A 23,474-nucleotide genomic window follows, 5' to 3' on the forward strand; every position below is an offset into this window, starting at 1 on the left:
GTACGGATTCAATTTAGTTCAGGGCACTTTTCTTCAACAAATAGTAAACTACATTTTTAGAATAAATACTTTGTGAACAGCACTCACTTAAAAAATACCCATTGCTACAGCTGCTCTGGTTTCCTATCCTTCCGTTTTAAAATCCCCTCTCTCCCAAATATTAATTTTTCTATCTATATTAAATTTAATTCACTTATTTTTATATACATTTTTTCACACCACCATTTTATTAGATAAACAATTATTTATTTTATATTAATTTCATTATTTACTTAGTCAATTTTATATGGTATTTAAGTTAAAAAATTTATTCCATGTGTAAAGCTAAACAGCAAGAGATTTATTTATTTCATGCTATATCAAACAATATTTTTTTCCATATCACATACTTTTAGTTTGGTTTTAAGTTTTAGGCATGATTGTGCATGTTTATGCAGTTTGTAGGCCTTAATTAAATACTTTTTTTTTTGTTACAAAATTTACTTAATATGTATGCGTATATGTGTGTTTGTATTTTCCTATATGTGTGCATATTAACTTTTTCCATAAATTATAAATTTTTGCAAAAATTTTTATATAAATTTGTTTGCCAGTACTTCTGTGGAAATTTTTTGTTATTTTTTTATATTAAGTTTCCTGTGTGTTTATTTTCTCATATGACATTGTTAAAATGTGCATGTATAAATGTATCTTATATATACACCCGAATTATGTATGTCATCATATACTTGAAAAAATTACACACACATTTACGTACAATAACAATTAATAACATTATATGGAGTCTTCCATACATTCAAATTTTCAGAATATATATTATAGTGCAGAAGATATAGACTACAAAATATTATATGTAGACTAGACTATAGTCCAGACTATAGACAATACTTAGTCCAGACTATAGACTAGACTATAATAAAGACTATAGACTAGACTATAGTCCAGATTTTAGACTAGACTATAGTTCAGACTATAGACAAGACTATAGTCCAGACTATAGACTAGACTATAGTCCAGACAATAGACCAGACTATAGTCCAGACTATAGACTAGACTATAGTATAGGCTATAGACTAGACTATAGACTAGACTATAGTATAGACTATCGACTAGACTATAGTTCAGACTATAGACTATACTATAGTCCAGACTATAGACTAGAGTATAGTCCAGACTATAGACTAGACTATAGTCCAGATTATAGACTAAACTATAGTCCAGACTATAGACTAGACTATAGTTCAGACTATAGACTAGACTATAGACTAAACTATAGACTAGACTATAGACTAGACTATAGACTAGACTATAGACTAGACTATAGACTAGACTATAGACTAGACTATAGACTAGACTATAGACTAGACTATAGACTAGACTATAGACTAGACTAAAGACTAGACTATAGACTAGACTATAGACTAGACTATAGACTAGACTATAGACTAGACTATAGACTAGACTATAGACTAGACTATAGACTAGACTATAGGCTAGACTATAGACTAGACTATAGACTAGACTATAGACTAGACTATAGACTAGACTATAGTCCAGACTATAGGCTAGACTATAGTCCAGACTATAGACTACACTACAGATTTGACTATAGACTACACTACAGATTTGACTATAGAATAGACTATAGTCCAGACTATAGACTATAGTCCAGATTATAGACTAAACTATAGTCCAGACTATAGACTAGACTATAGTTTAGACTATAGACTAGACTATAGACTAAACTATAGACTAGACTATAAACTAGACTATAGACTAGACTATAGACTAGACTATAGACTAGACTATAGACTAGACTATAGACTAGACTATAGACTAGACTATAGACTAGACTATAGACTAGACTATAGACTAGACTATAGACTAGACTATAGACTAGACTATAGACTAGACTATAGACTAGACTATAGACTAGACTATAGACTAGACTATAGACTAGACTATAGACTAGACTATAGACTAGACTATAGACTAGACTATAGACTAGACTATAGACTAGACTATAGACTAGACTAGACTATAGACTAGACTATAGGCTAGACTATAGAATAGACTATAGACTAGACTATAGACTAGACTATAGTCCAGACTATAGGCTAGACTATAGTCCAGACTATAGACTACACTACAGATTTGACTATAGAATAGACTATAGTCCAGACTATAGACTAGACTATAGTCCAGACTATAGACTAGACCATAGTCCAGACTATAGACTAGACTATAGTCCAGGCTATAGACTAGACTATGGTCCAGGCTATAGTCCAGGCTATAGACTAGACTATAGTCCAGACTATAGACTAGACTATAGTATAGACTATATACTAGACTATAGACTAGACTATAGTCCAGACTATAGACTAGACTATAGTCCAGACTATAGACTAGACTATAGACTAGACTATAGTCCAAACTATATACTAGACAATAGTCCAGTCTATTGACTAGACTATAGTCCAGACTATAGACTAGACTATAGTCCAGACTATAGACTAGACTATAGTCCAGACTATAGACTAGACTATAGTCCAGACTATAGACTATACTAGTCCAGACTATAGACTAGACTATAGTCCAGACTATAGAAAAGACTATAGTCCAGACAATAGACTATACTATAGTCCAGACTATAGACTATACTATAGTCCAGACTATAGACTATACTATAGTCCAGACTATAGACTAGACTATAGTCCAGACTATAGACTAGACTATAGTCCAGACTATAGACTAGACTATAGTCCAGACTATAGACTAAACTATAGTCCAGACTATAGTCTAGTCAATAGACTGGACTATTGTCTAGTACATAGTTTGGACTATAGTCTAGTCTATAGTCTAGTCTATAGTCCAGACTATAGACTAGACTATAGACTAGACCATAGTCCAGACTATAGACTAGACTATAGTCCAGACTATAGACTAGACCATAGTCCAGACTATAGACTAGACTACAATCTAGACTATAGTCCAGCCTAATATCCAGAGTCTTCCATTTTTTTGTTACAATACATGTAAGTATATTTTAACTGTTTTAAAATCCCACTTAAATTATTGTAGGCTCCCATTTGCAATAAAAAATGTACATAGAATATCATAATATATGCGTTTCTGTTTGGTTAACTTCCGCCTAGATGAATTTTCTAAAACTGGAGAAAACTTAACTTTTAATTATACATTATATGATTACACACACTTGTATAAATTTACATATATCCACACACCTAAACACACAAACTTTTAATACACTTCTATTCTCTTAGTGTCATATTTTTTATTCGAAACATTAACCAAATTTCAACAAAACTGAAAAACTTTTTCAAACTTTAAACTTTTCAAACATCCTTTTGTTTTAACAATTAAACTAATATTTTATACCCAGATGAGTTAAACTCATTTTGTAGAGTTAAATTTTTAATTTATTTTGAATAATTTTAAATTTATTGGCAGAACACAAAAATAATGTAATATTTTTAGTTGACAATAGAAAAGTTTTCAAAATTGTTAAATTTATACTCGCGCCCTTGATGTCCTACAGTTTTTTTTAGAGGTCAATTATTAAAGTTATTGATTGTTTTAGATTTCATTCAAATATTTTATTATCGAACTAATATTTCATATAAATTTCAAATCCCCTACAACGAAATGCTTTGACATCTATTTCATATTTTTTCACTCGATGTTTTTCATTTAACTGAAGATATTACCTTTTTCATATTGTACACTATGTGCTTTACTATGCATTAAACTAAAAACTCCCTGGTGTTTTTCTTTTATAAAAACCATCATTCAATATACTCACATAACGCGTTTATATACAAAAAACAATGCCATTCTGATCATGCGTCCATAACGCATTGGTGGGCATCAAATTTATAACATATGCAGATGTTGCAGAATTTCAAGATTTAAAATCCGGATGATATTGTATTTAAATTTTTTTGAAACAACAAAATAAGTCATTGGCAAATATAGTACAGCAAGAGTATATAAGAATTCCATGTGTTCTTCAGTGCGCACATACAATATGTAGAATGAGCATAATAGAAAAATTAACATACAGTGAAGGGCCAAAAACGACATAAATTCTGAGACTTGGAAATAGACTATTACATAGACTCTAGTCTATAGTCTGGTCTATAGTCTAGTCTATAGTCTAGTCTATAGTCTAGTCTATAGTCTAGTCTATAGTCTAGTCTATAGTCTAGTCTATAGTCTAGTCTATAGTCTAGTCTATAGTCTAGTCCAGGGGTCGGCAAACTTTTGAGTCGGAAGAGCCAAAATTTACAGTTTACAAAACATATATTTTAAAAGAGCCACAAAATTGTTGTTTATTAAAACTTTACAAATACTTTATGAATTCACTTCAAAAACATAAAGTTGGTTTAATTATCTACAGGACATTCTGCAAGGAATCTTTCTTATAGATTTTTGAATTTTTATGGGTCATTCGAATGCATTTTTTAAACACTCGTTATATAAAAATATAGAATTTTATTAGAGTAGGGCGACAGTGTTATCATTTAAAAGGCATTTGGAAACATATCAGGAAATGTAAAAATCACGAAAATTGATGACGCAGCAAATGCAGTATAAAGTAATATATTAATTTGGAGGCAATCGAGATAAATATTTTACCAACCCCAATATTAGGTCCTTTTCAGAAAATGACTAACGATCATAATTGACTTAACAGTAGCAATATAGCGGCGAAATTCAAAATATACAACTTTTATAAGAACAAAAATCTATCTTCCAAATTTGATTTTAACGTTCATAACTGTCTTAATAATAGCAGTATTATGACAAAATTCAATACAAACATAACATAAACATAATTGACCAATCCCCTTTTAAGAGGTCTACTTCGGAAAATAACTTTAACGTTCATAACTGATTTAATTAACGCTCATAACATGCTTAATAATACCAGCATAGTGGTGCAATTCGTCATAAACAAGTTTATAGGAACAAAAATATCTGTACCAAATTTAATAAGGATGGATTCAGAATTGACCCTACCCACCCATATAGTGTCCACTTTCGAAAACTACGAAAAATACAAGTATAGTGATGAAAATCAACACAAACAAGTAGGATCCAAAATTTCATTACCAAATTTTGTAAGGATGGGTCGGTCCATAATACCCTTTCTGGTACCTTATTTATAGCCAAAAATTGTATGTCAAAAATATATCAATCTTTTATAAATCACTGTAAAACGTTTCTAAAACGCGCAATATTTAAATATTGAAGTTTTTAAATAGAACAAGTTTTTAGTATTTACCCAGCAAAAACTCGATAATGGGTTGTACTTCCATAACCACTTACTTTTCAATAACTACTACTTACCGTCTGCATTACTTAGAATTACTCTAGTAATGAATTTCTTATAATCTGATATAGAAGTACTTTATTTTCGGCCTTGTCATTTTGTTTGCATATTTTATTTAATTGCGTTTTAAGAATTGTGTTTTACAAAAAATAAAACAAAATTAATTTTGATTGTGAAAACCATTATTTGATGCGCAATAAAAAAGCTAAGGAGTGGTACAGTGTGTAGAACATTTGACTAAATAATCGAAGTCCCTAATTCGTATTCTAGCTGGATCTGTTTATTATTAAAAAACAAAACAACTTACTCAACAACTGTTTTGTAAGAGAAATTGCAAGTACTTCTTTAACTTCCTATTAGTAAGCGTGCGTAGAAGTACTTGCCTCCAATGACATCACCGTGTTAAAATAATGACTTAAAATGCTAATGAAGAAGTAGTGAAAAGAAATTTTATTAGCTTTTTAACTCATTACTTTTCAATGTAAGTTTTTCCTGGGTAACTGTGTTCAAACTCTCTACAATGTTAAGTAATTATTTAATTACTATATTTTCAATTTCCAAAAAATATGTTTTAATTCGAAAAACACGAAAATTTCGGAATGTATGATTATGTTTTACATTTTATCTAATGGCACATCGTAAGAGCGCTCATGATACCCCATCGTTTATAGGGAACTTTTCAACTAAAAATTTAAATAATTAAAAATTTTCTTACAATACTAACTTGTACATGGAACAAATTCAATAGGAGAGATAGGTTTGTATAGCTTTAGAAAGTTTGGATCATAACGTGTTGTTTAAAGTTTCACAAACGACTCTAAACTTTTATTTGTTAGTTGTCTCACATACAAAACGATTAAACAAAGTTGAAATGTTGTGTATATTGTAGAAACGTTTGCGAATTGTTTTGTTAGTTTTAACAAACACTGCTCGTTAATCTATTCAGAAAGATATATATTTTTTTATAAAATAAAAAATTGCGTATGAAACTAAAGAGCCATAGCTCCACATCCAAAGAGCCGCATTTGGCTCGCGAGCCGTAGTTTGCCGACCCCTGGTCTAGTCTATAGTCTAGTCTATAGTCTAGTCTATAGTCTAGTCTATAGTCTAGTCTATAGTCTAGTCTATAATCTAGTCTATAGTCTAGTCATAGTCTAGTCTATAGTCTAGTCTAGTCTAGTCTAGTCTAGTCTATAGTCTAGTCTATAGTCTAGTCTATAGTCTAGTCTATAGTCTAGTCTATAGTCTAGTCTATAGTCTAGTCTATAGTCTAGTCTATAGTCCCTATCTATAGTCTAGTCTATAGTCTAGTCTATAGTCTAGTCTATAGTCTAGTCTATAGTCTAGTCTATAGTCTAGTCTATAGTCTAGTCTATAGTCTAGTCTATAGTCTAGTCTATAGTCTAGTCTATAGTCTAGTCTATAGTCTAGTCTATAGTCTAGTCTATAGTCTAGTCTATAGTCTAGTCTATAGTCTAGTCTATAGTCTTCTATAGTCTAGTCTATAGTCTAGTCTATAGTCTAGTCTATAGTCTAGTCTATAGTCTAGTCTATAGTCTAGTCTATAGTCTAGTCTATAGTCTATAGTCTAGTCTATAGTCTAGTCTATAGTCTATAGTCTAGTCTATAGTCTAGTCTATAGTCTAGTCTATAGTCTAGTCTATAGTCTAGTCTATAGTCTAGTCTATAGTCTAGTCTATAGTCTAGTCTATAGTCTAGTCTATAGTCTAGTCTATAGTCTAGTCTATAGTCTAGTCTATAGTCTAGTCTATAGTCTAGTCTATAGTCTAGTCTATAGTCTAGTCTATAGTCTAGTCTATAGTCTAGTCTATAGTCTAGTCTATAGTCTAGTCTATAGTCTAGTCTATAGTCTAGTCTATAGTCTAGTCTATAGTCTAGTCTATAGTCTAGTCTATAGTCTAGTCTATAGTCTAGTCTATAGTCTAGTCTATAGTCTAGTCTATAGTCTAGTCTATAGTCTAGTCTATAGTCTAGTCTATAGTCTAGTCTATAGTCTAGTCTATAGTCTAGTCTATAGTCTAGTCTATAGTCTAGTCTATAGTCTAGTCTATAGTCTAGTCTATAGTCTAGTCTATAGTCTAGTCTATAGTCTAGTCTATAGTCTAGTCTATAGTCTAGTCTATAGTCTAGTCTATAGTCTAGTCTATAGTCTAGTCTATAGTCTAGTCTATAGTCTAGTCTATAGTCTAGTCTATAGTCTAGTCTATAGTCTAGTCTATAGTCTAGTCTATAGTCTAGTCTATAGTCTAGTCTATAGTCTAGTCTATAGTCTAGTCTATAGTCTAGTCTATAGTCTAGTCTATAGTCTAGTCTATAGTCTAGTCTATAGTCTAGTCTATAGTCTAGTCTATAGTCTAGTCTATAGTCTAGTCTATAGTCTAGTCTATAGTCTAGTCTATAGTCTAGTCTATAGTCTAGTCTATAGTCTAGTCTATAGTCTAGTCTATAGTCTAGTCTATAGTCTAGTCTATAGTCTAGTCTTAGTCTAGTCTATGTCTAGTCTATAGTCTAGTCTATAGTCTAGTCTATAGTCTAGTCTATAGTCTAGTCTATAGTCTAGTCTATAGTCTAGTCTATAGTCTAGTCTATAGTCTAGTCTATAGTCTAGTCTATAGTCTAGTCTATAGTCTAGTCTATAGTCTAGTCTATAGTCTAGTCTATAGTCTAGTCTATAGTCTAGTCTATAGTCTAGTCTATAGTCTAGTCTATAGTCTAGTCTATAGTCTAGTCTATAGTCTAGTCTATAGTCTAGTCTATAGTCTAGTCTATAGTCTAGTCTATAGTCTAGTCTATAGTCTAGTCTATAGTCTAGTCTATAGTCTAGTCTATAGTCTAGTCTATAGTCTAGTCTATAGTCTAGTCTATAGTCTAGTCTATAGTCTAGTCTATAGTCTAGTCTATAGTCTAGTCTAGTCTCTCTATAGTCTAGTCTATAGTCTAGTCTATAGTCTAGTCTATAGTCTAGTCTATAGTCTAGTCTATAGTCTAGTCTATAGTCTAGTCTATAGTCTAGTCTATAGTCTAGTCTATAGTCTAGTCTATAGTCTAGTCTATAGTCTAGTCTATAGTCTAGTCTATAGTCTAGTCTATAGTCTAGTCTATAGTCTAGTCTATAGTCTAGTCTATAGTCTAGTCTATAGTCTAGTCTATAGTCTAGTCTAGTCTAGTCTATAGTCTAGTCTATAGTCTAGTCTATAGTCTAGTCTATAGTCTAGTCTATAGTCTAGTCTATAGTCTAGTCTATAGTCTAGTCTATAGTCTAGTCTATAGTCTAGTCTATAGTTAGTCTATAGTCTAGTCTATAGTCTAGTCTATAGTCTAGTCTATAGTCTAGTCTATAGTCTAGTCTATAGTCTAGTCTATAGTCTAGTCTATAGTCTAGTCTATAGTCTAGTCTATAGTCTAGTCTATAGTCTAGTCTATAGTCTAGTCTATAGTCTAGTCTGGTCTATAGTCTATAGTCTGGTCTATAGTCTAGCCTATAGTCTAGTCTATAGTCTAGTCTATAGTCTAGTCTATAGTCTAGTCTATAGTCTAGTCTATAGTCTAGTCTATAGTCTAGTCTATAGTCTAGTCTATAGTCTAGTCTATAGTCTAGTCTATAGTTTAGTCTATAGTCTAGTCTATAGTCTAGTCTATAGTCTGGTCTATAGTCTAGTCTATTGTCTAGTCTATAGTCTAGTCTATAGTCTAGTCTATAGTCTAGTCTATAGTCTAGTCTATAGTCTAGTCTATAGTCTAGTCTATAGTCTAGTTTATAATCTAGTAAATCTAGTCTATAGTCTAGTCTATAGTCTAGTCTATAGTCTAGTCTATAGTCTAGTCTATAGTCTAGTCTATAGTCTAGTCTATAGTCTAGTCTATAGTCTAGTCTATAGTCTAGTCTATAGTCTAGTCTATAGTCTAGTCTATAGTCTAGTCTATAGTCTAGTCTATAGTCTAGTCTATAGTCTAGTCTATAGTCTAGTCTATAGTCTAGTCTATAGTCTAGTCTATAGTCTAGTCTATAGTCTAGTCTATAGTCTAGTCTATAGTCTGTCTATAGTCTAGTCTATAGTCTAGTCTATAGTCTAGTCTATAGTCTAGTCTATAGTCTAGTCTATAGTCTAGTCTATAGTCTAGTCTATAGTCTAGTCTATAGTCTAGTCTATAGTCTAGTCTATAGTCTAGTCTATAGTCTAGTCTATAGTCTAGTCTATAGTCTAGTCTAGTCTAGTCTATAGTCTAGTCTATAGTCTAGTCTATAGTCTAGTCTATAGTCTAGTCTATAGTCTAGTCTATAGTCTAGTCTATAGTCTAGTCTATAGTCTAGTCTATAGTCTAGTCTATAGTCTAGTCTATAGTCTAGTCTATAGTCTAGTCTATAGTCTAGTCTATAGTCTAGTCTATAGTCTAGTCTATAGTCTAGTCTATAGTCTAGTCTATAGTCCAGTCTATAGTCTAGTCTATAGTCTATAGTCTATAGTCTATAGTCTAGTCTATAGTCTAGTCTATAGTCTAGTCTATAGTCTAGTCTATGTCTAGTCTATAGTCTAGTCTATAGTCTAGTCTATAGTCTAGTCTATAGTCTAGTCTATAGTCTAGTCTATAGTCTAGTCTATAGTCTAGTCTATAGTCTAGTCTATAGTCTAGTCTATAGTCTAGTCTATAGTCTAGTCTATAGTCTAGTCTATAGTCTAGTCTATAGTCTAGTCTATAGTCTAGTCTATAGTCTAGTCTATAGTCTAGTCTATAGTCTAGTCTATAGTCTAGTCTATAGTCTAGTCTATAGTCTAGTCTATAGTCTAGTCTATAGTCTAGTCTATAGTCTAGTCTATAGTCTAGTCTATAGTCTAGTCTATAGTCTAGTCTATAGTCTAGTCTATAGTCTAGTCTATAGTCTAGTCTATAGTCTAGTCTATAGTCTAGTCTATAGTCTAGTCTATAGTCTAGTCTATAGTCTAGTCTATAGTCTAGTCTATAGTCTAGTCTATAGTCTAGTCTATAGTCTAGTCTATAGTCTAGTCTATAGTCTAGTCTATAGTCTAGTCTATAGTCTAGTCTATAGTCTAGTCTATAGTCTAGTCTATAGTCTAGTCTATAGTCTAGTCTATAGTCTAGTCTATAGTCTAGTCTATAGTCTAGTCTATAGTCTAGTCTATAGTCTAGTCTATAGTCTAGTCTATAGTCTAGTCTATAGTCTAGTCTATAGTCTAGTCTATAGTCTAGTCTATAGTCTAGTCTATAGTCTAGTCTATAGTCTAGTCTAGTCTAGTCTATAGTCTAGTCTATAGTCTAGTCTATAGTCTAGTCTATAGTCTAGTCTATAGTCTAGTCTATAGTCTAGTCTATAGTCTAGTCTATAGTCTAGTCTATAGTCTAGTCTATATAGTCTAGTCTATAGTCTAGTCTATATAGTCTAGTCTATAGTCTAGTCTATATAGTCTAGTCTATAGTCTAGTCTATATAGTCTAGTCTATAGTCTAGTCTATAGTCTAGTCTATAGTCTAGTCTATAGTCTAGTCTATAGTCTAGTCTATAGTCTAGTCTATAGTCTAGTCTATAGTCCAGTCTATAGTCTAGTCTATAGTCTATATAGTCTATAGTCTAGTCTATAGTCTAGTCTATAGTCTAGTCTATAGTCTAGTCTATTGTCTAGTCTATTGTCTAGTCTATAGTCTAGTTTATAGTCTAGTCTATAGTCTAGTCTATAGTCTAGTCTATAGTCTAGTCTATTCTAGTCTATAGTCTAGTCTATAGTCTAGTCTATAGTCTAGTCTATAGTCTAGTCTATAGTCTAGTCTATAGTCTAGTCTATAGTCTAGTCTATAGTCTAGTCTATAGTCTAGTCTAGTCTAGTCTATAGTCTAGTCTATAGTCTAGTCTATAGTCTAGTCTATAGTCTCTATAGTCTAGTCTATAGTCTAGTCTATAGTCTAGTCTATAGTCTAGTCTATAGTCTAGTCTATAGTCTAGTCTATAGTCTAGTCTAGTCTAGTCTATAGTCTAGTCTATAGTCTAGTCTATAGTCTAGTCTATAGTCTAGTCTATAGTCTAGTCTATAGTCTAGTCTATAGTCTAGTCTATAGTCTAGTCTATAGTCTAGTCTATAGTCTAGTCTATAGTCTAGTCTATAGTCTAGTCTATAGTCTAGTCTATAGTCTAGTCTATAGTCTAGTCTATAGTCTAGTCTATAGTCTAGTCTATAGTCTAGTCTATAGTCTAGTCTATAGTCTAGTCTATAGTCTAGTCTATAGTCTAGTCTATAGTCTAGTCTATAGTCTAGTCTATAGTCTAGTCTATAGTCTAGTCTATAGTCTAGTCTATAGTCTAGTCTATAGTCTAGTCTATAGTCTAGTCTATAGTCTAGTCTATAGTCTAGTCTATAGTCTAGTCTATAGTCTAGTCTATAGTCTAGTCTATAGTCTAGTCTATAGTCTAGTCTATAGTCTGTAGTCTATAGTCTGTAGTCTATAGTCTAGTCTAGTCATAGTCTAGTCTATATCTAGTCTAGTCTATAGTCTAGTCTATAGTCTAGTCTATAGTCTAGTCTATAGTCTAGTCTATAGTCTAGTCTATAGTCTAGTCTATAGTCTAGTCTATAGTCTAGTCTATAGTCTAGTCTATAGTCTAGTCTATAGTCTAGTCTATAGTCTAGTCTATAGTCTAGTCTATAGTCTAGTCTATAGTCTAGTCTATAGTCTAGTCTATAGTCTAGTCTATAGTCTAGTCTATAGTCTAGTCTATAGTCTAGTCTATAGTCTAGTCTATAGTCTAGTCTATAGTCTAGTCTATAGTCTAGTCTATAGTCTAGTCTATAGTCTAGTCTATAGTCTAGTCTATAGTCTAGTCTATAGTCTAGTCTATAGTCTAGTCTATAGTCTAGTCTATAGTCTAGTCTATAGTCTAGTCTATAGTCTAGTCTATAGTCTAGTCTATAGTCTAGTCTATAGTCTAGTCTATAGTCTAGTCTATAGTCTAGTCTATAGTCTAGTCTATAGTCTAGTCTATAGTCTAGTCTATAGTCTAGTCTATAGTCTAGTCTATAGTCTAGTCTATAGTCTAGTCTATAGTCTAGTCTATAGTCTAGTCTATGTCTAGTCTAGTCGTCTATAGTCTAGTCTATAGTCTAGTCTATAGTCTAGTCTATAGTCTAGTCTATAGTCTAGTCTATAGTCTAGTCTATAGTCTAGTCTATAGTCTAGTCTATAGTCTAGTCTATAGTCTAGTCTATAGTCTAGTCTATAGTCTAGTCTATAGTCTAGTCTATAGTCTAGTCTATAGTCTAGTTATAGTCTAGTCTATAGTCTAGTCTATAGTCTAGTCTATAGTCTAGTCTATAGTCTAGTCTATAGTCTAGTCTATAGTCTAGTCTATAGTCTAGTCTATAGTCTAGTCTATAGTCTAGTCTATAGTCTAGTCTATAGTCAGTCTATAGTCATAGTCTAGTATAGTCTAGTCTATAGTCTAGTCTATATCTAGTCTATAGTCTAGTCTATAGTCTAGTCTATAGTCTAGTCTATAGTCTAGTCTATAGTCTAGTCTATAGTCTAGTCTATAGTCTAGTCTATAGTCTAGTCTATAGTTAGTCTATAGTCTAGTCTATGTCAGTCTATAGTCTAGTCTATAGTCTAGTCTATAGTCTAGTCTATAGTCTAGTCTAGTCTAGTCTATAGTCTAGTCTATAGTCTAGTCTATAGTCTAGTCTATAGTCTAGTCTATAGTTCTAGTCTATAGTCTAAGTTCTATAGTCTAGTCTATAGTCTAGTCTATAGTCTAGTCTATAGTCTAGTCTATAGTCTAGTCTATAGTCTTAGTCTATAGTCTAGTCTATAGTCTAGTCTATAGTCTAGTCTATAGTCTAGTCTATGTCTAGTCTATAGTCTAGGTCTATAGTCTAGTCTATAGTCTAGTCTATAGTCTAGTCTATAGTCTAGTCTATAGTCTAGTCTATAGTCTAGTCTATAGTCTAGTCTATAGTCTAGTCTATGTCTAGTCTATAGTCTAGTCTATAGTCTAGGTCTATAGTCTAGTGCTATAGTCTAGTCTATAGTCTAGTCTATAGGTCTAGTCTATAGTCTAGTCTATAGTCTAGTTCTATAGTCTAGTCTATAGTCTAGTCTATAGGTCTAGTCTATAGTCTAGTTATAGTCTAGTCTATAGTCTAGTCTATAGTCTAGTCTATAGTCTAGTCTATAGTCTAGTCTATAGTCTAGGTCTATAGTTAGTATATTAGTCTGGTCTATAGTCTAGTCTATTGTCTAGTCTATAGTCTAGTCGTCATAGTCTAGTCTATAGTCTAGTCTATAGTTAGTCTATAGTCTAGTCTATAGTCTAGTCTATAGTCTAGTCTATAGTCTAGTCTATAGTCTAGTCTATAGTCTAGTCTATAGTCTAGTCTATAGTCTAGTTTATAGTCTAGTCTATAGTCTAGTCTATAGTCTAGTCTATAGTCTAGTCTATAGTCTAGTCTATAGTCTAGTCTATAGTCTAGTCTATAGTCTAGTCTATAGTCTAGTCTATAGTCTAGTCTATACTCTAGTCTATAGTCTAGTTTATAATCTAGTCCATAGTCTAGTTTGAAAATGTGTTCATTCCGAATATTTATTTTCTTTAGCTAGGTTTTAAAGGAAAATTTTTATCCACCACTGTAGATTTAAATGCTTAAGATTAAAGATGAATGTGATACAACTGATGATGAATATCTTGTATTCTTTTTCTGATAGTTCCCCGATGGCGTTTAACTACAACTTGGCTCATGTAAATATGAGCGATTCAAGAAAAGTGGTTAAATCGGACTTTAAATGGTATTAAAATTAGCATCAAAAGGCTAACCTGACAACACTGGTTATGACATACAACAGCAAGATTCCTCCGCATTAATAACTTGTCTTTACAAGCCAAAACAGAGAAAAAATTGTATTGACAGCTGACTTGTTATGAGTTTTTGGTAAACTTAAGCAGTTTACTTAAGAAAAAATGCCATTTTGATTTCAAAGACATAAAAATTTGTTTAAATATTATTTTACAAATAAAAAATAAACGCTATTCTCTTAGAATTCTTAACCACCAGCTACTGCGTTCGGTACAAATGTTTTTAATTTATTAGTGTTTTTTAAACATTTTATGGTTTTGTCCAAATCCTTTAGTCTTTCCAACATGTTTTCACACTTAATGGTTAAACTCCGTGCTGAAGCAATCATGGTTAAACTGTTGTACTTTATGTTTTTATTTAGTTTTATATTTTATTTGTGTAGATGCATTTGTTTAAATTGGTTTTAACCGCAAAAACTCGTGTGGTTTCAGTTACTATTTTACACTTCAGTACAATCATGGCGAAAAGGAATAAAAAGAAGTAGAGAATGTGCTGGAGAAAAAGGCAACAGAAATAGAAAAATGTAAAAAAAAACAGTAAAATTTTTCTAAATCCAGAATTGATAATAATTTTATATAGATTTTATGTGATGGATTTTAGGGACACCTTAAGAAAGTAGAAAAAGAGATTACGTTACTTGTCCATAGATCTAGTCTATAATTTGGACAATAGACTAGATCTATAGTTATACTCCAGCTGTTAGAACAAACTATAAGCTAGACTAAAGTGTAGACTATGGTCTGAATACAAGCTTGGTTTAGAGCTCTAGCCCATAAAAGTAATTAAAGTCCGATCTGAAATTGTTTCCTTATTCTGGTTATGAAAAACTAAATAAGTTAAAATCCTAAATTCTTAAACATTGATTTTGGAAAATAATAAATAGATACAACAGCAACAGGAAATAAAACTAGAACAAAAAGAAACACCAACATAAGCCTAAAGCTGCAACAAACACCAGCAACTAAAAAAAGTATTAAACATCAAGATGGTCATCTCTTGGCTACAGCTTACTATACAAATGACCAACTAGACAACCAACTGACCGACCGACTGAACCAAAGACCTGTTACAAAATGTCAAAGTTTAGAAAATTGCAACAGATTGTTTGAAGCAGAAGAAATAGCAACAAAAAAATAACAAAAGAACAAACCGTCCAAATCTTCTAATTGTTGCATGACTTACTAAAGACACTCACTCACACACATACACACACACACAAAAACAACTGCTAAACACAGTAACTGATGATGAGACAAAAGAAAAATGATGATGAAAAAAATTCAAACAACTGGTATTAAAAATAAAGAAAAAATAAAAAAAGAAATTTAAACCGGAAAAACAAAGAGCTTGTCAAAAGATCAAATAAAATACATGTAGTTTAGGCCATAAAGCCATACATTTACACAATTCACATCTTGTGGTTGTGTCTGGCAAATAAACTGACTGTAGAAAAAAAGTAAAAAACAGAACACAACATAGTTGGAATTATAAGAAAAAAGTTTATACATAAAAAGGAGCAGGCTACTACATACAACTTGTGGACATGATAAAACATGCAGAAGGAAAATTGCAAAAAGCTGTAATAATAGAACACACAAAATGTTTTATAGGTGATAAAAGGATTTTACTTAATGAAAATATGTTCACAAGATATAAAGGCACTTAGAGAAAAGAGGAAAATATTTTTAAAATAAGACAGGACCATTTAAGGGATTGCAATATACATACATACATATCGTTCACTTACTACAAGACTGGCATAAACCAACATAAGGTTTTTTGGAACTGAGTTCTAGAAAAAGTGTGTCGCGTTAAAGTATTTCATACAGTCTAGTCTATAGTCTAGTCTATAGTCTGACCTATAGTTTAGTCTATATTCAGGTCTACAGCCTAGTCAATATAGTATAGACTAACCCATACACTAGACTGTAGACTAGACTATAGACTAGACTATAGACTAGACTACAGACTAGACTATAGTCTATTCTATAGTCTAGTCTATAGTCTAGTCTATAGTCTAGTCTATAGTCTATTCTATAGTCTAGTCTATAGTCTATTCTATAGTCTATAGTCTAGTCTATAGTCTAGTCTACAGTCTAGACTATAGTCTATTCTATAGTCTACTCTATAGTCTGGTCTATAGTCTAGTCTATAGTCTATTCTATAGTCTATTCTATAGTCTAGTCTATAGTCTAGTCTATAGTCTAGTCTATAGTCTAGTCTATAGTCTAGTCTATAGTCTAGTCTATAGTCTAGTCTATAGTCTAGTCTATAGTCTAATCTATAGTCTAGTCTATAGTCTAGTCTATAGTCTAGTCTATAGTCTAGTCTATAGTCTAGTCTATAGTCTAGTCTATAGTCTAGTCTATAGTCTAGTCTATAGTCTAGTCTATAGTCTAGTCTATAGTCTAGTCTATAGTCTAGTCTATAGTCTAGTCTATAGTCTAGTCTATAGTCTAGTCTATAGTCTAGTCTATAGTCTAGTCTATAGTCTAGTCTATAGTCTAGTCTATAGTCTAGTCTATAGTCTAGTCTAGTCTATAGACTAGACTATAGACTAGACTATAGACTAGACTATAGACTAGACTATAGACTATAGATTAGACTATAGACTAAACTATAGACTAGACTATATACTAGACTATAGACTAGACTAGTCTATAGAATAGACTTTAGATTATAGACTGCTCTATGGACCAGACTATAGAGTAGACTAGACTATACACTAGAATATAAATAATACTATAGGTTAGACTTTATTCATAGCATATCCATGACAATAAACTAGACTACTATTATAGGCTAAACTATAGATTACACAGCAGATTAGTTATAGCACTAGAAATATTACCTTTAATATTAAACCTTTTTTAAAATTCAACAATCCTAGCAAAATTATTTCACTCCCTCTAGTAAACAATTTAAAAGTCAACATAACACAAAGGCTGACCACAACATTTTAAACATACAATTCTTTTCCTCTACCATCACAAATACAAAGAGAAGTTGGAACAATTACAAACAAATAACCAGCCCTATAATAAACGGAATTTACCTTTGTAAACAACATAAAAAACTGTAACGAAAAAAATAATAATAAATAAATTTAAATTAAAAATGTAAAACATGTATGACAATGTAGCATGGATCACAAAGAAACATACACCAACATACGCACAGCTAGATGGGTCATGATTATGCCCAGAATGTTGGAGGATAATGATGGTTCATTGGTGGTTGGAATCCGGTGTGTGTTGCTTTTGATGGTTCTCTTGCTGGTGTAACAAATGGGAAATGGTCATGGTCGTAAAAGCAATACCAACAGCCATACAGTTAGCCTACAATATACTTTTAGCCAAATTTTGTAGTTGTTGTCATAGTTGTACTTTAACACGAAACAAAAATATGTATCAAACTGAAAACAAACAAAAAAAATAAATAAAATACAAGTGACAACTACAATCAGGAACACAAGAAGGATGCTGGAACGTACTAGCACTGTTGATGATGACGAGCAGGATATAAATACAGAGGAAGTTTGTATGTGAGCAATTGGAGTTGTATAAATGTTTATTACTACACCACTGTTACATTGGCCAATGGTGACCAACAAGGCACAAAATAGCAATTTTATGCCAATAATAATAAAGACTCTTTGCGTAACAAGAAACCAAAAACAACAGCAATGATTAAAACAAATGGGGAAACACCAAGGGGGAATATAAAATGGAATTTAAATACAAAACAAACCAACGAACCGCTCAACCGTCCAACCCACGAAATAGCCAAAAAATCAACTTTGCATGGTGATTACAGAAATGAAACAAAAAAATTAATTGAAAGGGGTGGGTGTATTAAGTTGCTTATCCAATTTGCTACAACCTTTAATATGAAGGCAACAAACAGGCAAGTTATTATCGAAATATAAAAGTAATGACAACTCAGTTATAGTCTAGTCTATAGACTATAGTCTATAGTCTACAGACTAGACTAGACTATGGACTAGACTATAGACTAGACTATAGACTAGACTATAGACTAGACTATAGAATAGACTATAGACTAGACTATAGACTAGACTATAGACTAGACTATAGACTAGACTATAGACTAGACTATAGACTAGACTATAGACTAGACTATAGACTAGACTATAGACTAGACTATAGACTAGACTATAGACTAGACTATAGACTAGACTATAGACTAGACTATAGACTAGACTATAGACTAGACTATAGACTAGACTATAGACTAGACTATAGACTAGACTATAGACTAGACTATAGACTAGACTATAGACTAGACTATAGACTAGACTATAGACTAGACTATAGACTAGACTATAGACTAGACTATAGGCTAGACTATAGACTAGACTATAGACTAGACTATAGACTAGACTATCCTCCACCTGGATAACAATCTTGCCGCGATGTGGTGGCTTTAGTGTTGGCTGTGGTTCTTTTGCATTGCAAATACACTCGGCATAAGCCCTTTGTATTTGGAAGACACTGAACTCAAAAGCCTTCATGACCAAAGGTTATCCCTCCTATCCTCAATTCCCAATTTTTCCTATAAACAATCCCGTCTCCTCCCCATCCCCATCCCCCACTTGTAAGGTTAAGGTGGTTGGTAGCAGTGCCGAGAATCTGAATGGCTAATCAGTGGTTAAAGAAGATTAGTCGCTAACAGCTCCCCTCCGGTGCCACGACACGGGCCGGTTGTAAATCCTAGTCTAGTCCATGTACGCCGTCACTGCATGGACCGTCTCTTCCCTTACGTGCCTACTCGTGGGACCAACATATGGAAACTAATACAGAAAAAAAACAAAAACAAAAACAACGAAGAAAGGATGAGATTGGATCCTCATCCGAAGACGAACTTCTCGCCTCTAGTCAAGAGACGGTAGTGAGTCCTTCAGGTAGTGGGAATGAAAGACATAGCACTCTCCTACCCTCAAAAAGCCCGACAAATACTCCTCAATCCGACGCCAAGGCTGGCGACAATTCGAGGAAAAAAAGGCCAAAAAGGAAAAGTCAGAAAGACATCCTCAAAGCTAGATATACCAGAACTGTTTTCATTCTCGACAAGATTGCCAAGAATGCTGCTAATGGTACTCCTCATGAACGCGATGAAGATGATCGCGTCAAATATCAAGCTGTGGTGGATGAGTACCAAAAGTCTTTGGAGACCGCACCCAGCACATCCAAAATGGCTGCTGAAATCGAAAGGTCCAAGCGAAACCGCTCACAGGTTGAGGATGGTAAATCGCCGAAAAGGAGGAAGGTAATAGAAGGCAAAACCACTCCGGGACCTGTAGCCATCACGACAACTGCCAGAAGACCATTTAACGAAGTGGTGAAGGACCACCTCCTAATGGCTCTGGTTACTGAAAAAGATGGGGCCATCAACCCTGTAGTAACAGAATGGGGTGCCATTGAGTCTAAATTAACTGAGCTCGTTATGGAACACTTGCTCACTAACAAAGACGACAAGGTACCCCGTTTTGACTCCAGTGAGATTCACCGGGGATACAGGGTGATCAAATGCCTGGACGAATTCTCAAAGGGGTTCCTCAACAAATGCATCACTAAGATTAGAGATGCATGGGTAGGTTTAAGCCTTAAACTAATCCCTGCTGAGGAAATTCCAATGAGACCTCGTGCAAGAGTTTGGTTACCAAAGATGAGCGCCGAAGCACCCAAGATGTTGGAATGCCTCAAACGGCAGAATCCCAACATACACATGAATGACTGGGCTATCATCCGCACAGAACAAGGCGAAGGGCACACATGTCTAATTCTCGCCATCACAGAAGCTGGCTCCGTTGAGCTGGAGAAGGTGGGCTTTAGGCTGTTCTTTGGGGTGAGGGGCGCCAAAGTAAAGGTGTTCCGGCCGACAAAATCGGGGAGTGAAGAGACGGATGAGATGGAAGCTGCCAACTCTCTGCTCACTGGCATGAAACTCTCCGAGCCACCTGATAAACCTGACAATGGCACTAAAGATAGTGCAAATTAATCTGAAGCACTCAAAGTGTGCTTCAGACAATCTACGGGTTCTCCTAGCCGAGGAAAACCTGGACATTTGCCTGGTTCAAGAACCCTGGGTCACGGACTCAGAAGTTAAAGGGTTCCCAGCATCTACATACAACATACTATATGCAAGAAGTAATGGTAGGCCACGATCATGTCTAATTGCTAAAAAATCGATTAACATTTTTCTTTGTACACAGCTTAGCTCAGAAGACCTAACAGTCGCAAAGGTCGAGCTACCGCACAACAGAAGCTTCATGATTGCCTCAAGCTATATGGCACACGAGAAGACAGCACCACCAGACGAAGTGAGCGATCTCCTGGCCGTAATTGAGACATCTGACGACATAATCCTAGGCTGTGATGCCAATGCAAGGCATACAATCTGGGGTAGCAGCGAAACTAATGAAAGGGGTGAGTCAATCTTTAATTTCATTAATACTAACAACCTAAACATATGTAACTCTGGCAACAAACCTACATTCATTTTTCCAAGTACGGATAATTATAATGGGTGGGAGGAAGTACTGGACATTACACTCATTAGCGACAGATCTAAAATATCAGTTGATAGGTGGAGGGTATCCAATGAAAAATCTTTTTCAGATCACAATTGGATCCTCTTCGATATTATATTACAAAACTCGACGGAAAAAAATGGTCTATAGGAACCCAAGAAGAACCGATTGGTTCAAGTATAAAGGGATCCTTAGACATAAGCTCAAGAAAACTCCAGTGGTTGATGATTCAATCACTGGGCTTGAAAAGATAGAAGAACACTTTAGCAAAGTCTTAGGTAAGGCTTTCGAAGTCTCCTGCCCAATCACAAAGGCAAAGAAAAGCTTCCCTCCATGGTGGAATTCGGAACTATCTAAGCTACGTAAGGAAACACGTAGGGCCTTTAACACATGCTACAACAATAAATCGTGGCAGCCATACCGCGACAAACTAAAAGTTTATAAGAAAGCTATAGCACTCGCAAAAAGAACCTCATGGAGAAGTTTCTGCGAATCTATAGATAACACAAAGGATTCTGCTAGACTTAGCAAAATTCTTGCTAAAGGCCAATCTAATCCAACCTATATTAAGAGGAAGGACGACACTTGGTCAGAATCCTCGGCAGAATCTCTTGACATCCTACTGAATACTCACTTCCCTGGCTGCAAAGATGCTGTCAAGGAAATCTTCACTGACAGTAGGACTCTAACGGGAATCAATGAAAATATCATCTCTTATGATAGAATCTCATGGGCGATTGATAGTTTTTCCCCTTTCAAATCACCAGGGCCTGATGGCATTTTGCCAAAGATGTTACAAAGTGCAAAAGAATATATCATCCCTGGCTTCATAGAATATACACGCTCAGCCTCTCTCTCAACCATGTTCCGGTAAACTGGAGAAAGGTTAAGGTCGTTTTTATTCCCAAAGCTGGCAAAAGGAGTCATGAAAATGCGAAGGACTTTCGTCCAATTAGTCTTTCATCTTTTCAACTCAAAACGCTGGAAAGACTCATCGACTCACATATTAGGCAACGGCTAGAGAGCTCATCACGGCTTTCAACCAGTCAACATGCCTACCTTAAAGGACGATCTACTGAGACAGCTCTACATGAGGTTGTAAGAGTTATAGAAAGATCCCTCGAATTCAAACAATACACTATGGGAGCCTTCTTAGACATAGAAGGTGCCTTCAATAACGTAAATACTTCTGCAATTCAACAAGCTCTCGCTAATCTGGATGTTGAAGAATATATCAGCAACTGGTTGGTAACTATGTTGAAATCTAGAATAATTACTGCAAGTCTTGGTAATAGCGTTAAGTCCAAACGAGTTGAACGAGGCACACCTCAGGGCGGTGTAATCTCTCCACTACTTTGGCTTATCGTTGTTAATACGATTCTTAAGGAACTGGACAACAGAGGGATAAAGGTCGTTGCCTATGCGGACGACGTTGTGATACTGGTATCAGGAATGTTCCCAGACGTGATTAGCGATATTATGTCTGGTGCTCTGGTGCTACTCAGTAACTGGGCCACAGACAGTGGTCTAGGAGTAAATCCAAGCAAGACAGAACTGGTACTATTCACAACAAAGACCAAGATTCCAAGCTTCAACCTGCCACGGTTAAAAAACCGCGAAATCCCCTTATCAAACAATGCCAAATATCTAGGAACTATTCTAGACTCCAAATTATCATGGAAACTCAACATCCAGCACAGAGTCAAGAAGGCAACGGTCGCCTACTATACCTGTCGTAAGATGTTTGGAATGAAATGGGGACTTAGTCCCAACATAGTTAAATGGATGTACACAGCTATAGTACGTCCTATTCTTACATACGGATCTCTTGTATGGTGGACTTCAACTAAGAAGAAGTTTGTTGTGGATCAACTATACAAAGTTCAGAGATCAGCATGCATTGGGATAACAGGTGCTATAAGAACTAGTCCTTCAGAAGCTCTGAACACTATATTGCACATCCTACCCATAGATCTGCACATAATGACCATATCTGCTTGTAGCGCAGTAAGACTTAACTCATCCGGAAGTTGGATATCAAGAACATATGGACACGCTAAGATTTTAAGCTTGTTACCTCCAATCTTGAACCAACCATCCGACTATATTACCCCACACACGGACTTTGATAGAGTCTTCAAAGTCAGAGTTCCTTCCAGGAGCGAGTGGTGTAGAGGTAATCTACCGAGCGAATATACCACCAGAATCTTTACAGATGGTTCTAAAATGAACTGCGGCGTTGGTTCTGGTGTCTTTTGTGAAGAAGCTGGGGTAAGTATATCCCATCGTCTTCCCAACAACTGTAGTGTCTTTCAGGCTGAAATTTTTGCGATAATGTCAGCCTGTAGGGTATTACATGACCTCAATATTCGCGGCAACATAGGAATCTTTGTCGATAGTCAAGCGGCACTTCTCTCACTAAACTCTTATACTACTACTTCCTTATTAGTCAGACAATGCAAGAAGGATCTGTCAATGCTGGGTCGGCTGTCTGACATTACCCTTGTTTGGGTCCCTGCGCATAGGGACTACTACGGTAATGAACAGGCAGATGAGCTTGCAAGAACGGGATCTGCTCTTGATATCTCCGACGCCGTTCCAGTAGCAACTCCGTTAAGTTATATCAAGAGCAATATCCTCAGATTCTTTCTTCAAAAAGCTGAAAATAGGTGGAATAACCTAGACACATG

General features: G+C 34.3%; 1 protein-coding gene across 1 annotated transcript; it reads left to right on the forward strand.

Moving 5' to 3' along the window:
* Positions 1-19,037: 19,037 nt before the first annotated feature.
* LOC119613044 lies at positions 19,038-20,683 on the forward strand. The gene is made up of 2 exons (XM_037968984.1): positions 19,038-20,407; positions 20,467-20,683. Exon 1 carries the CDS (start codon positions 19,038-19,040, stop codon positions 20,250-20,252), a length of 1,215 nt encoding a protein of 404 aa, XP_037824912.1. The 3' UTR covers positions 20,253-20,407; positions 20,467-20,683.
* Positions 20,684-23,474: the final 2,791 nt, after the last annotated feature.

Source organism: Lucilia sericata, unplaced genomic scaffold, assembly GCF_015586225.1.
Source record: "Lucilia sericata isolate MDLA Ls3-8-SP2 unplaced genomic scaffold, ASM1558622v1 Contig001939F_arrow, whole genome shotgun sequence".
Taxonomy (NCBI): Eukaryota; Metazoa; Arthropoda; class Insecta; order Diptera; family Calliphoridae; genus Lucilia; species Lucilia sericata.

Excerpts from the sequence above, each read along its gene's own strand:
- LOC119613044 (XM_037968984.1), top strand. The coding sequence starts at position 19,038 with ATGGAAACTAATACAGAAAAAAAACAAAAACAAAAACAACGAAGAAAG.